General features: G+C 43.4%; 1 protein-coding gene across 2 annotated transcripts in view; it reads right to left on the bottom strand.

The window, feature by feature from the left end:
- The window catches only part of GPCPD1 (glycerophosphocholine phosphodiesterase 1), a 65,175-nt gene that overhangs the window by 48,961 nt on the left and 3,067 nt on the right, over positions 1–13,147 (bottom strand). Inside the window, exons 2-3 of one of the 2 annotated variants that reach the window (XM_010378924.2) lie at positions 10,279–10,355; positions 5,883–5,979 (exon numbers count right to left, since the gene is read on the bottom strand). In XM_010378924.2, the coding sequence (XP_010377226.1) occupies positions 5,883–5,979; positions 10,279–10,327 (146 nt within the window). In that variant the 5' untranslated portion in view covers positions 10,328–10,355. The remainder of the gene's footprint in view (positions 1–5,882; positions 5,980–10,278; positions 10,356–13,147) is intronic. The other variant, XM_030914274.1, reaches the window with a different exon arrangement.

Here is a 13,147-nt window from a genome sequence, read left to right as displayed (position 1 = left end):
CTGTGAAGAAAGAAAATTAAAAGCAGCAGCATCAATATCAAACTACAGTGCATAAAGACTTCTTAATTCACAAAACCCCTCAAATAAAACATGTGACCAATATCATTCATTTATTCCTACACAAAATGTTACAGGCCTACTCTGTAGCAGGCAATGGGAACACAGGAGTATATATTGCAGAAACAGCCTCATCTTCAAAGAGTTCCTTTGCTGTGTGGGTAGATAGAAAAATAACCAAAAAAGATAGATACAAGGAAGTTTTGGAGGAGACTTTTAAAAGGAAGGAAGGTTTTAATGAGGAAGCGCTGTCTGAGCTGAGATCTACATGATGAGAAGGAACCAGCCATATAAAGAGCCAGGATAAGTTTCCAAACAGAAAATTCAAGTCATACAAAAGTGGAAGCCACAGTCAGAATCTTCTCTGACTTCCCATTCAGTGAGGGATGTTACATGGCTGATAAGAGACTTTGGGTCACAGCTTTTGTGTTACAAATGAGAGATAAACATGAATTACACTCCTGTTGACTATCCCTTATTCTAAACTGTTCTACCCAGGCTCTGGCTATTCCTTAGACAAGCAGTCAGAACCTATACCTTGTTTCAGGCCAATGTCTTTCTCTGAACTACGTTATTCTAACAGAAACTAAAGATTTGACTCAACAGCTGCCTTAAGGTCAAGAATTCACTACAATTCATTACTGTTAACTGATTTTTAGCTTCAAATAATAAACTAGTGGTATCCAAAGCATGGTCCCAGATTATTAGCAGCTGGGAGCTTCTTAGAAATGCAGATTCTCAGGCCCCACTCAGACCTAAAAAACTAAGAACTCTGGGGGTGGGGGCCCAGTAATCTGTATTTTAACAAGCCTCCAGGTAACTTTATTTTTATTTTTATTTTTGAGATGGAGTCTCGCTCTGTCACCAAGACTGGAGTGCAGTGGCGCGATCTCGGTTCACTGCAAGCTCCGCCTCCCGGGTTCATGCCGTTCTCCTGCCTCAGCCTTCCCAGTAGCTGGGACTACAGGCACCCGCCACTATGCCTGGCTAATTTTGTTTTTGTATTTTTAGTAGAGATGGGGTTTCACTGCATTAGCCAGGATGGTTTCGATCTCCTGACCTCGTGATCCGCCCGCCTCAGCCTCCCAAAGTGCCGGGATTACAGGCGTGAGCCACCATGCCCGGCCACCTCCAGGTAACTTTTATGAACACTTTGAGAACTCCTGTCATAGACCATTAACCAAAAGTTAATTCAGTATGAGTAGTTTAGCCCTACCTGGCTCTGCTAAGACAGGTTTTAGGGCATTGTCCTCACTCTGATACAATCTTAGCTCCTAAATTAAATACAGATATAGCTCATTGTATTGCACTTTATTATACTTCACAGATACTGTGTTTTTTACAAATTGAAGGTTTGTGGCAAACCTGAGTCCAGCAAGTCTATCAGTGCCATTTTCCCAACAACATGTGCTTACTTCGTGTCTATGTCACAGTTTGGCAAATCTCATAATGTTTCAAACTTTTTTGTTATTATTATATCTGTTACAGTGATTGCATGCTACAGAAAAATCTTTCAATGAAAGGAATGGTTCATCAATGTGGTAAACCTCATTGTCTTTTTTTTTTTTTTTTGAGACAGAGTCTCGTTCTGTCGCCCAGGCTGGAGTGCAGTGCCACAATCTCGGCTCACCGCAAGCTCCGCCTCCCGGGTTCACGCCATTCTCCCACCTCAGCCCCCCCGAGTAGTTGGGACTACAGGCGCCCGCCACTATGCCTGGCTAATTTTTTGTATTTTTAGTAGAGACGGGATTTCACCATGTTGGCCAGGATGGTCTCGATCTCCTGACCTCATGATGCGCCCGCCTGGGCCTCCCAAAGTGCTGGGATTACAGGCGTGAGCCACCGCACCCGACCCATTGTCTTATTTTAAGAAATTGACACTGTCCTTCAACCTTCAGCAACCACAACTCTGATCAGTTAGCAGCCATCAACATCGAGACAAAACTCTCCACCAGCAAAAAGATTGCAATTCACTAAAGGCTCAAATGATTGTATCATTTTTTAGCAATAAAGTATTTTTTAATTAAGGTATGTACATTTTTAAAAATCATTGCTTTAAACAAACCAACATGGCACATGTATACATATGTAACAAACTTGCACGTTGTGCACATGTACCCTAGAACTTAAAGTATAATACAAAATAAATAAATAAATTTAAAAAAATAAATAAAAATCACTGCTTTAAAGCAAGAATAGCAAATGCTGCCAGGCATGGTGGCTCACAACTGTAACCCAGCACTTTAGGAGGCTGAGGTGGGCGGATCACGAGGTCAGGAGTTCAAGACCAGCCTGACCAACATGATGAAACCACATCTCTACTAAAAATACAAAAATTAGCCGGGCATGGTGGCACACGCCTATAATCACAGCTACTCAGGAGGTTAAGGCAGGAGAATGGCTTGAACCCGTGAGGCCGAGGTTGCAGTGAGCCCAGATCACACCACTGCACTCCAGCCTGGGCGACAGAGTGAGACTCCATCTCAAAACAAAAACAAAAAAAGAATAGCAAATGCTTGGCACATGTTCCCTAATTTTCCCCAATAAGCCTCAGAATTCTTTTCAACAGAGGTCTCCAGGCAGACTCTTCCAATTCAGAATAGAAAGTTGCCATTTCTGCTACCCCAAAAGGAAAATAAAAAGGGGGGGCGCAAATTCCCAGTACTACCTCATCTACAAAACAGTCAGTTGGAGCATGTGAAACTAGCCCCAGATGTGCAGAGTAGAATTAGTAACAAGCTTTGAAAAATATGCTGCAGCCACTCTCTCGGCCATTATTTCTCAATCTCCAGGATCTAGGTATGTGTATTTTTTTTCAAGTCCTCCCAAGTGACTCTAATGTGATCCCTGGTAAAGAACCACTAAATGAAAATAAGAGATAAAGAAGGCAAAGCAGCGAGCCTTTTTACTCCACTTGTCTAAGCAAACATGGCAAATTTAAGAATGAACCAGAACCCAGGCTTACACCCAGCATGTTGGGAGGCCAAGGCAGGAGGGAAGCTTGAGCCCAGGAGTTCAGGAACAGCCTGGGTCTCAACATAGTGAAACCTCACCTCTATAAAAAAATTTTAATTAGCTGGGCATGATGGTGTGCACCTAGCTACTTGAAAGGCTGAGGCAGGAAGATCACTGGAGCCCAGGAGTTTGAGGTTAGAGTGAACCGAAATCATGCCACTGCACTCCAGCCTGTGTGACAGAGTGAGACCCTGTCTAAAAAAATTTTAAAAAGGCCAGGCACAGTGGCTCAAGCCTGTAATCCCAGCACTTTAGGAGGCCGAGGTGGGTAGATAACAAGATCAGGAGATCGAGACCATCCTGGCTAACACGGTGAAACCCTGTTTCTGTTAAAAAAATACAAAAACAATTAGCCGGGCATGGTGGCGGGCGCCTGTAGTCCTGGCCACTCGGGAGGCTGAGCCAGGAGAATGGCGTGAACCCGGGAGCAGAGCTTGCAGTGAGCCAAGATCACGCCACGGCACTCCAGCCTGGGCGACAGAGCAAGATTCCGTCTCAGAAAAAAAAAAAAGATTCAAAGAAAGAATCAGCACTATTTGGTGAAGACAAAATAATCCGATGAAATTAAATCAAAACCAGGAAAGACGGATAGTCATGTGGTAGTTTAGTGCAACTGCCTAATTCTGAATTGCCCTTATATCCTTTTCCAAAATACCGTAAAATCTACAAGGAGGGCAAATGAAACCACAATGACCCACATCTTCAGCAGTATTAGGAAATGATACCATGACCTTCAAGTTATCTCTAAGTAGAAAAAAATTCCAGGAAAGCTCTAGCTGCCATGAGCCTGTGGGTAGGAAGAGCTGGTAAGAGAAAGCTTAAGACGCTCCCTGAAAAAGAGGGGCACAGCAGACTTAGATGTAGAGCACATTAAAATTCCAAAGAAACACAATTCTAAAACTCATGAATATTGTCTAAAGGCACATGGATTCCTGTGTCATCTACTCCCTTCTCCCTGTAAAACACTGTTTATCTGCCACCTGTGAATCAGCTCTTATTTCATTGTACATGCGCAACGTATGAACAACTGGTCCTCTTAAAGTTGTTAAGTGTCTTATCCTGTTCATATCTTTTTGACCAAGTTGGCTGAAACTGATTTAGGACAGGCAAGGGTGTGTTTTAGAGACAAGTTCAGAAAGATACGAGGTTTCACTTCAGACCCAGAGTGGCTGATCTGAAAATCAAAGAAAAAAACAGCCACTTGAAGGAAATAAAGACTAGTAAAGAATATATACTATTAAAATCATACAATTTACCAATAGAACTCTTATAAGGGCTGAGAATTGGCTGAGAAAATGTGTGATACTAGTGACAAACTAGAAAAAAGGGAGTTCTGTGTTTTTTTATTTTCCTTCCCTTAGCTTCCATTACTGTTACCGTTTTACCTTCCTTTGTTATTTTCCCTTGCTTTACCACCGGTGCTCCTCAAACTATTTGCTGTCAATGACCAGCAGTTTTTTTTTCCTTTACTCAACCTGTTTGGTGACCAATATTCTCATCTACATACCCAATTCAATGAGATGTGCCCACAGTGACATGCATGGAGTCAAACTGCTATACACATTTCTAAATGCTTGCTCTCAATTTTTGTATTTCTCCCATCATGGATTGACTTTTTTTAAAAGTCTTTTGGACCGGTACTGGTACACAGGCCACATTTTAAGTCATGCTGCTCTACAGGAAAATAGAGCCTTAGCAATCACCTAATCTGGCACGGGATATACTTGTATGCTATTTAGGAAAACCTATAACACTTCCAACTATCCACAGTGGGGTAAGTGCCACCTCTGCTGACATCCACTCATCTATGCTAACCCCTTTACTGTGTAGATGAGGTAACTGAGGCCTATAGACATCAGTTGCCCAAGCTCACACTTAACTGCAGGAGAGTGGCTGACACCCAGATTTACCTTTCTCCATCCGCTGGGCCCATATTAAGTTTACTGATGGATTCAATGCCACTAGTGAATATATTTCTTTATTTTAGCTAAGATATCTAAGTATGTGTTCCACTCTCAGCTCCTTTTAACACCACATACTTCAAGGAAATACTTCTATAGGCAAATACAAAAATTAGAGCTCTGATCAAGAATATGTGATGACAATTAAAAAAAAAAATCAGAAAAAATGAAAAAAAAAGAAAAGAATATACACTGACAAGACAAATGATAATGCCTTAAAATGTTTCTTTAAATAAGAAAGCAAGGTGGGAGGATCTCAGGTCCAGGAATTTCAGATCAGCCTGGGCAACATAGCCAGACACCACCTTTGCACCAAAAAAAAACCCCCCAAAAAACAATCAAAAAATGCCATCTCCACACCAAAAACAAAACACACAAAAAAACCCCACAATTAACTAGGCATGGTGATGGGTGCCTATAGTCACAGCTACTCAGGAGGCTGAGGCGTAAGGATCGCTTCAGCCCAAGAGTTCAAGACTGCACTGAGCTAGGATCATACCACCCTACTCCAGCCTGGGTGAGAGAGTGAGACCCTAACTAATTATGGTGGTAAGTACCTAAAGAACCAGTCAAGAAGTAAAAGTATTCAATTATCCTGAGTTGTAAAAATAGAAAATAAATTACAAAAAAAAGAAATGAAAGTGGTTGAGAGGCGGGGATTACCGGTAAGAGAGGAACCTGTTTTTACCACACACATTTTGTAAAATTATTTCACTCATAAAACTATGCAACGTGATAATGTTGATAAAAATTAAAACTGAAAGAAAAAATACCAAGATATATTAAAAGCCCCTAAAATCCTAAGGTTAATGTCACAGTTATTCTGTAACCTCACATTTCCATACTCACCTTTCACCTGTGTCATTCTCTGGAAGAAGAGCCACAGCATTTTGAGGATTCCAGTTTCCCAAAGCATCACAGCTTCCACATATTGCAAAAACTTCTCCTAAAGAAACAGAACAATCAGTCATAGTGGGATAAGCAGGGAAGTTTGCATTAGTTCAACCAGATGTGTTGCCTCCTTTAGCAGAGATTAAGGAGCCTCATTAGATATAGGTTTGGGCCCAGGTACCTACCACTCAATAACACCTGCCTATTAACTCGACTCACCTTTCTAGAACCAAAGCCAGAGAAAAGGCGGAAGGCATACGGATGTTTTCTTCATCTGTTCAACTACTCATTGAGCCAGTAACAAGCATCCAAGAATACACATGGGATAAAACCACAGTATCTGCCTTCAAGACAGCTTCCAATTTTAACAGGCAAACACTAAACGTCTATCAGTATTCTAAAGAATCATTAATATTTTCTAGAAAGTCAAACAGTAGCTATTAATAAGTTTCACATCAAGAACATTATCAAGGCCAGGCGTGGTGGCTCACACCCGTAATCCCAGCACTCTGGGAGGCTGAGGTGGGCGTGTGGGGGCAGGTGCCTGTAATCCCAGCACTCTGAGAGGCCGAGGTGGGCGTGTGGGGGCAGGTGCCTGTAATCTCAGCACTCTAGGAGGCGGAGGTGGGCGTGTGGGGGCAGGTGCCTGTAATCCCAGCACTCTGGGAGGCTGAGGTGGGCGTGTGGGGGCAGGTGCCTATAATCCCAGCTACTCGGGAGGCTGAGGTGGGCGTGTGGGGGCAGGTGCCTGTAATCCCAGCACTCTGGGAGGCTGAGGTGGGCGTGTGGGGGCAGGTGCCTGTAATCCCAGCACTCTGGGAGGCTGAGGTGGGCGTGTGGGGGCAGGTGCCTGTAATCTCAGCACTCTGGGAGGCTGAGGTGGGCGTGTGGGGGCAGGTGCCTGTAATTCCAGCACTCTGGGAGGCTGAGGTGGGCGTGTGGGGGCAGGTGCCTGTAATCCCAGCTACTCGGGAGGCTGAGGTGGGCATGTGGGGGCAGGTGCCTGTAATCCCAGCACTCTGGGAGGCAGAGGTGGGCGTGTGGGGGCAGGTGCCTGTAATCCCAGCACTCTGGGAGGCTGAGGTGGGCGTGTGGGGGCAGGTGCCTGTAATCCCAGCACTCTGGGAGGCTGAGGTGGGCTTGTGGGGGCAGGTGCCTGTAATCCCAGCTACTCGGGAGGCTGAGGCAGGAGAATTCACTTGAACCCAGGAGGAGAGGTTGCAGTGAGCTGAGATCGCACCACTACACTCCACCCTGGGCAACAGAGCAAGACTCCATCTCAAAAACAACAAAAACAAAACTATCAATGAGAGAGCAGAAATGTAATTAAAAACCCATCAAAACAAAGACTTACATAGTTGGAAAATCTAGTACTTCTTTTGTGGTTTTTGGAGATGGAGTTTTGCTCTGTTGCCCGGGCTGGAGTGCAGTGGCATTATCTGGGCTCACTGCAACCTCCACTTCCCGGGTCCAAGCAATTCTCCTGCCTCAGCCTCCCTAGTAGCTGGGATTACAGGTACACACCATCACGACTGTGTAATTTTTGTATTTTTAATAAAGATGGGATCACCATGTTGGCTAGGTTGGTCTTGAACTCCTGACCTCAGGTGATCTGCCTGCCTTGGCCTTCCAAAGTGCTGGGATTACAGGCATGAGCCACCCCACCTGGCCAAAATCTAGTACTTCTTAACTAAAGTAATGACTATCATTTCTTTTGAACACTTATCAATAGACTTTAAAAGCCAACATATAAGCTACCACGTTTTCTTGCTAAATTTTATATATTTAGCAGAACACACTTGGATAAAAGTACGTAGAAGTCTCTGACTTAACTATCAACACATTCTGAATACAATTAAAATTCATAAAGAAAAAGATAATGAACTGAGTCCAACTGCCAATTTGGCTCAAGACAGACTCCTCCACATTCTGAGAACAGCTGGGATTCCAAGCTTGAGGCACCGCTCTAGTAAGACTAGAATTGTACTCAGCTTTAGCCACCTACATGAGCATTTTGTTAGCTTGGATTGCCTAAAACTTAACTAAAATTCCAAGTGTGACAGTCATTCAGATTTCAGGGCTCTAAATACATGTGGGCCAGGCGCAGTGGCCCATGCCTGTAATTCCAGCACTTTGGGAGGCCAAGGCAGGGAGATCACTTAAAGCCAGAAGTTCGAGAACAGCCTGGCCAACATAGCAAAACCCTGTCTCTACTAAAAATACAAAAAGGCCAGGTGTGATTTGCTGATGCCTATAATGCCAGCACTTTGGGAGACTGAGGTGGGCGGATCACTTTAGGTCAGGAGTTCAAGACCAGCCTGGCCAACATGGTGAAACCTTGTCTCTACTGAAAATAAAAAATTAGCCGGGTACAGGCTGGGTGCGGTGGCTCACGCCTATAATCCCAGCACTTCGGGAGGCTAAAGCTGGCGGATCACTTTAGGTCAGGAGTTCAAGACCAGCCTGGCCAACATGGTAAAACCTTGTCTCTACTGAAAATAAAAAATTAGCAGGTACAGGCCGGGTGCGGTGGCTCATGCCTATAATCCCAGCACTTTGGGAGGCCAAAGTTGGCGCATCACTAGGTCAGGAGTTCAAGACCAGCCTGGCCAACATGGTGAAGCCCTATCTCTACTAAAAATACAAAAATTAGCTGGGTGTGGTGGCAGGCGCCTGTAATCCCAGCTACTCAGGAGGCTGAGGCAGAAGAATCGCTTGAACCCAGGAGGCCGAGGCTGCAGTGAACTAAGATCGTGCCACTGCACTCCAACCTGGGCAACAGAGCAAGACTCCATCTAAAAAAAAAAAAAAAAATTAGCTGGGTGTAGTGGTGGGTGCCTGTAATCGCAGCTACTCAGGAGGCTGAGGCAGGAGAATTGCTTGAACCTGGCAGGCGGAGGTTGCAGTGAGCCGAGATCACTTCACTGCACTCCAGCCTGGGCAACAAAGTGAGACTCCATCTCAAAAAAAAAAAAAAAAAAAAAGGCTCGGCATGGTGGCTCCCACCTGTAATCCAGCACTTTGGGAGGCCAAGGTGGGTGGGTCGCGAGGTCAGGAGTTCAAGACCAGCCTGGACAAGACAGTGAAACCCTGTCTCTACTAAAAATACAAAAATTAGCCAGGCGCCATGATGGGCGCCTGTAGTCCCAGCTACTCAGGAGGCTGAGGCAGGAGAATTGCTTCAACACAGGAGGCGGAGGTTGCAGTGAGCTGAGATCGTGCCACTGCACTCTAGCCTGGGCACAGAGTAAGACTCCGTCTCAAAAAAAAAGTCATGTTTTCAACAGAATTTACAATCTGTCACTCAAATAATTCTAGAAAATATCCAAGAGGTGCTATAAAATAGGGCCAGAACCTAGTGGAATCGGGAGGCTGGCCCTAACCTAGTGGAATCTGGAGGCTAGCAGTGGGGACAGGGGAGAGAAGGAACAGGGGGAGTATGAGAGTGGTCAAAGATTTAGGCAGAGGACACAGCATTTGAGAAAGTCCTAAAAGAGGAAGAAAGGAGGAAGGAATGCAGCACATTTAAGGAACTGAAAGGCCTGTATAGCCAGAGTACATAAAACTGAGAGGTACACCTCAGTTTTATAAGAGCCCAGGTGTGATACGGCTTTGACATGCTATCTTAACACTAAAATTATCTCATGGCACTTTAAGGGACTGCAAAAAATACAATGAGGCTAAAAATATATTCACGCATAGGAACAAGGTTATCCCAGCTAATTGTTTCACCAACTTATTCTTTCTTTCTTTTTTTTTGAGACAGAGTCTGGCTCTGTCACCCAGGCTGGAGTGCAGTGGCATGATCTCAGGTCACTGCAACCTCTGCCTCCTGGGTTCAAGCAATTCTCCTGCCTCAGCCTCCCAAGTAGCTGGGATTATAGGCACGTGCCACCACGCCCGGATGATTTTTGTATTTTTAGTAGAGACGGAGTTTCACCATGTTGGCCAGGCTGGTCTTGAATTCCTGACCTCAAGTGATCTGCCCACCTCGGCCTCCCAAAGTGCTGGGATTACAGGCCTGAGCCATTGTGCCTGGCCTACCAACTTCTTGCACTAGCAAAGTTTCCTTCATTTTAATGCTGCCTAGAAACCACAGCCCAACCATCTCTGTCCTGTGCAAAGTTAAGTATAAATTCACAGCTTTTTTGGGAAAACATGACAACAAAACAGTAGTTTAAGGAGGTTTTTGGTGTGCTTACTATGCTCCAAGCACATTTCTGATATCAGGCAGGACCTATAGATATTTTCATCTAAAAAATCAGGTCCACTCTAATAGCAACTCCATATTTAAGGTAATCCAGATAGGAAACATGCTAATTTTAATTGTTTTAAAGTAAAACTTTTAAAATACCTGGTAAAAGAGTTCCTCTTATTTCAAAGGCAACCTGAGAAGGTGTCATTCTGATGAATTTATTTTATGATGTCGTGCTAGAAAAAAAAAAAAGTAACTTACAGTATAAAAATATTAGCATTAGATAGCCACCATCAAGAAACAACTTCAACCATTTATATTTTTAAAAGCAATATTTAATGTCTTTGCAGTTTTACGGTGGGGTTTTGTTTGTTTATTTTTAAGTAACTTTAGTGCGGGGTTGGGGGGGAAAGAAACAAGTGAAAAAGCAAAAAATAAACCAGGCACAGTGCCTCATGCCTGTAATACAAACACTTGAGGCTGAGGCAGGAGGATGACTTGAGCTCAGGAGTTTGAGACCAATCTGGGAAACATAGTGAGGTCCCATAGCTACAAAAAAAAAAAAAAAAAAAAAAAAAAATATATATATATATATATATATATACACACATATATACACACACACACACACACACACACACACACATACACACATATACACACACACAGCCGGGCATGGGGAGCATGCCTGTACTTTCAGCTACAGATTGACATTGAGGTGGCAGGATCACTTTAGCACAGGAAGTTGAGGCTGTAGTGAGCTGTGATTGTGCCACTGTACTCTAATCTGAGTGACAGAGCAAGACCCTGTCTCAAAAAATCAAAACACAGTCTGAATAAAGCTTTTTTTTTTTTAAAGCAAAAAATGAAAATGAATCTCAATTATGAGCAAAAAAAAAATTAATTTCAGAGTCCTTATATATACAGTGACTCAATTACTTGGGAAGTATCTAGCAAGTTTGAAGCCTAGTGCTACAAAGCTATTCTTTAAGAATGTATGCCCAAAAAGAAAACAAGACAGAATAATACATGCCTGAAATACACATTGTAAAACAAAGTATCCAAACTTGTTATTTTTTAAGTTGTCAAGATTCTCTTGCTACATACTTTCTCTTCTGATAAGCAGCTGTTCTGAATTTAACCCTATCTTTCCTGACCAGGGTAATACTGTGGTAGAGAAGAAAAACAACTATCGCTAATTTTTTCATTTCTTCCTTGTCAAAGGAATCTGTTTCCCATCCACTAACTTAAATACCTAAAGGAATATAAAAAATAGATTAATACACATGTACATATACTTTGAGATACTTACATAATTTAAATGGACAGAGAACATACTCCATCCAAAGACACACCATATTCTACATAACTTCTCCAACACCCACCAAAAAACCCTTTGCCCCCCAACCCACCAATGTTCCTACAAGAATTCCAATCACATCTTTATTCTGCATCATGTACATTACCAGCTGAAATTTCATTTGCATTTATATATTACCTTACGAAACAATTCTGAAGTACCTTGCATAGCTACCTTCCATAGTCACTTTTCCAGTTCTGCTTTGCTTCCTTCCCCTCCCCAAGTCATTTAATGAACACTGCTACGCAAAATTAACCACACTTCCCAGTCAGGGTAGATAGATTTATACCAGCAGTTCTCACCAAAGGCAATTCTGCCCTCCAGGGGATTATCTGGTAATGTCAGGAGGCATTTTTGGTTGTCACAACTGGGAGTGGCACTCCTAGCATCTAGCGGGTAAAGGCCAAACAACCATACAATATGAAACAACCATACAATATGTATGAACACCATACAATACACAGAACAGCCCTCCACAAATAATTAATTGTCCAGCTCCAAACATCAATAGGGCTCAGGTTGAGATGAGGGCCAAGAGTCCAGGCTCCATGTTAGCTATAAACTATGTATCATCACATTTACATCAATTATAAAATGTAACACTGATATATATATATATATTTATAAATGTACATTGTCAAATATTCATCTCACAGAGTGCAAGACCACTAGTGTGGAGTCATGTCATATTTGGATACGAAATTCCCTATTTGGCAACTCTACCATTTTGGTTAGAATACCCAACACTACACTAGTGAAAACCTTCCCTTTGGCCAGGCACGGTGGCTCATGCCTGTAATCCCAGCACTTTGGGAAGCCAAGGCGGGTGGATCACCTAAGGTCGACCAGCCTGGCCAACATGGTGAAACCCTGTCTCTACTAAAAATACAAAAATTAGCTGGGCATGGTCATGGGCACCCATAATCCCAGCTACGCAGGAGGTTGAGGTGGGAGAATCGCTTGAACCTGGGAGGCAGAGGTTGCGGTGAGCAAAAATCATGCCACTGCAATCCAACCTGGGCAACACAGCGAGACTGTCTCAAAAAAAGAAAGAAAGAAAAAAGGCCGGGCATGGTGGCTTCATGCCTTATAATCTCAGCACTTTGGGAGGCCCAGGCGGGTGGATCATGAGGTCAGGAATTCAAGACTAGCCTGGCCAGCATAGTGAAACCCCATCTCTACTAAAGAATTAGCTGGGCATGGTAGCATGTGCCTGCAGTCCCAGCTACTCGGTAAGCTGAGGCAGGAGAATCACTTGAACCCGGGAGACAGAGGTTGCGGTGAACGCCACTGCGCCACTGCCCTCTGCAACAGAGGGAGACTCCATCTCAAAAAAAAAAAAAAAAAAAAGGCCTTCCCTTCATCAAAATAATTTCTAAAATAATTTCTTATACTACCTTCTGCATCTAAGAGTAAACATAGTGGCCAGGCGTGGTGACTCACGCCTATAATCCCAGCACTTTGGGAGGCTGAGGCATGAGAATCACTTGAACCCAGAAGGCAGAGGTTGCAGTGAGCTGAGATTGTGCCACTGTACTCCTGCCTGAGTGATGCAGTGAGACTCTGTCTCAATTAAAAAAAAAAAAAAAAAGCCTGACATTTAAGTTACTGAATTAAATTTAAGAGAGCAAATAGTCCATCACCCATCAAAAGGGCTAAATAACCAAC

Source organism: Rhinopithecus roxellana, chromosome 13 (assembly GCF_007565055.1).
Source record: "Rhinopithecus roxellana isolate Shanxi Qingling chromosome 13, ASM756505v1, whole genome shotgun sequence".
Lineage (NCBI taxonomy): Eukaryota > Metazoa > Chordata > Mammalia > Primates > Cercopithecidae > Rhinopithecus > Rhinopithecus roxellana.
This window is presented reverse-complemented; position numbering and strand designations above follow the sequence as displayed.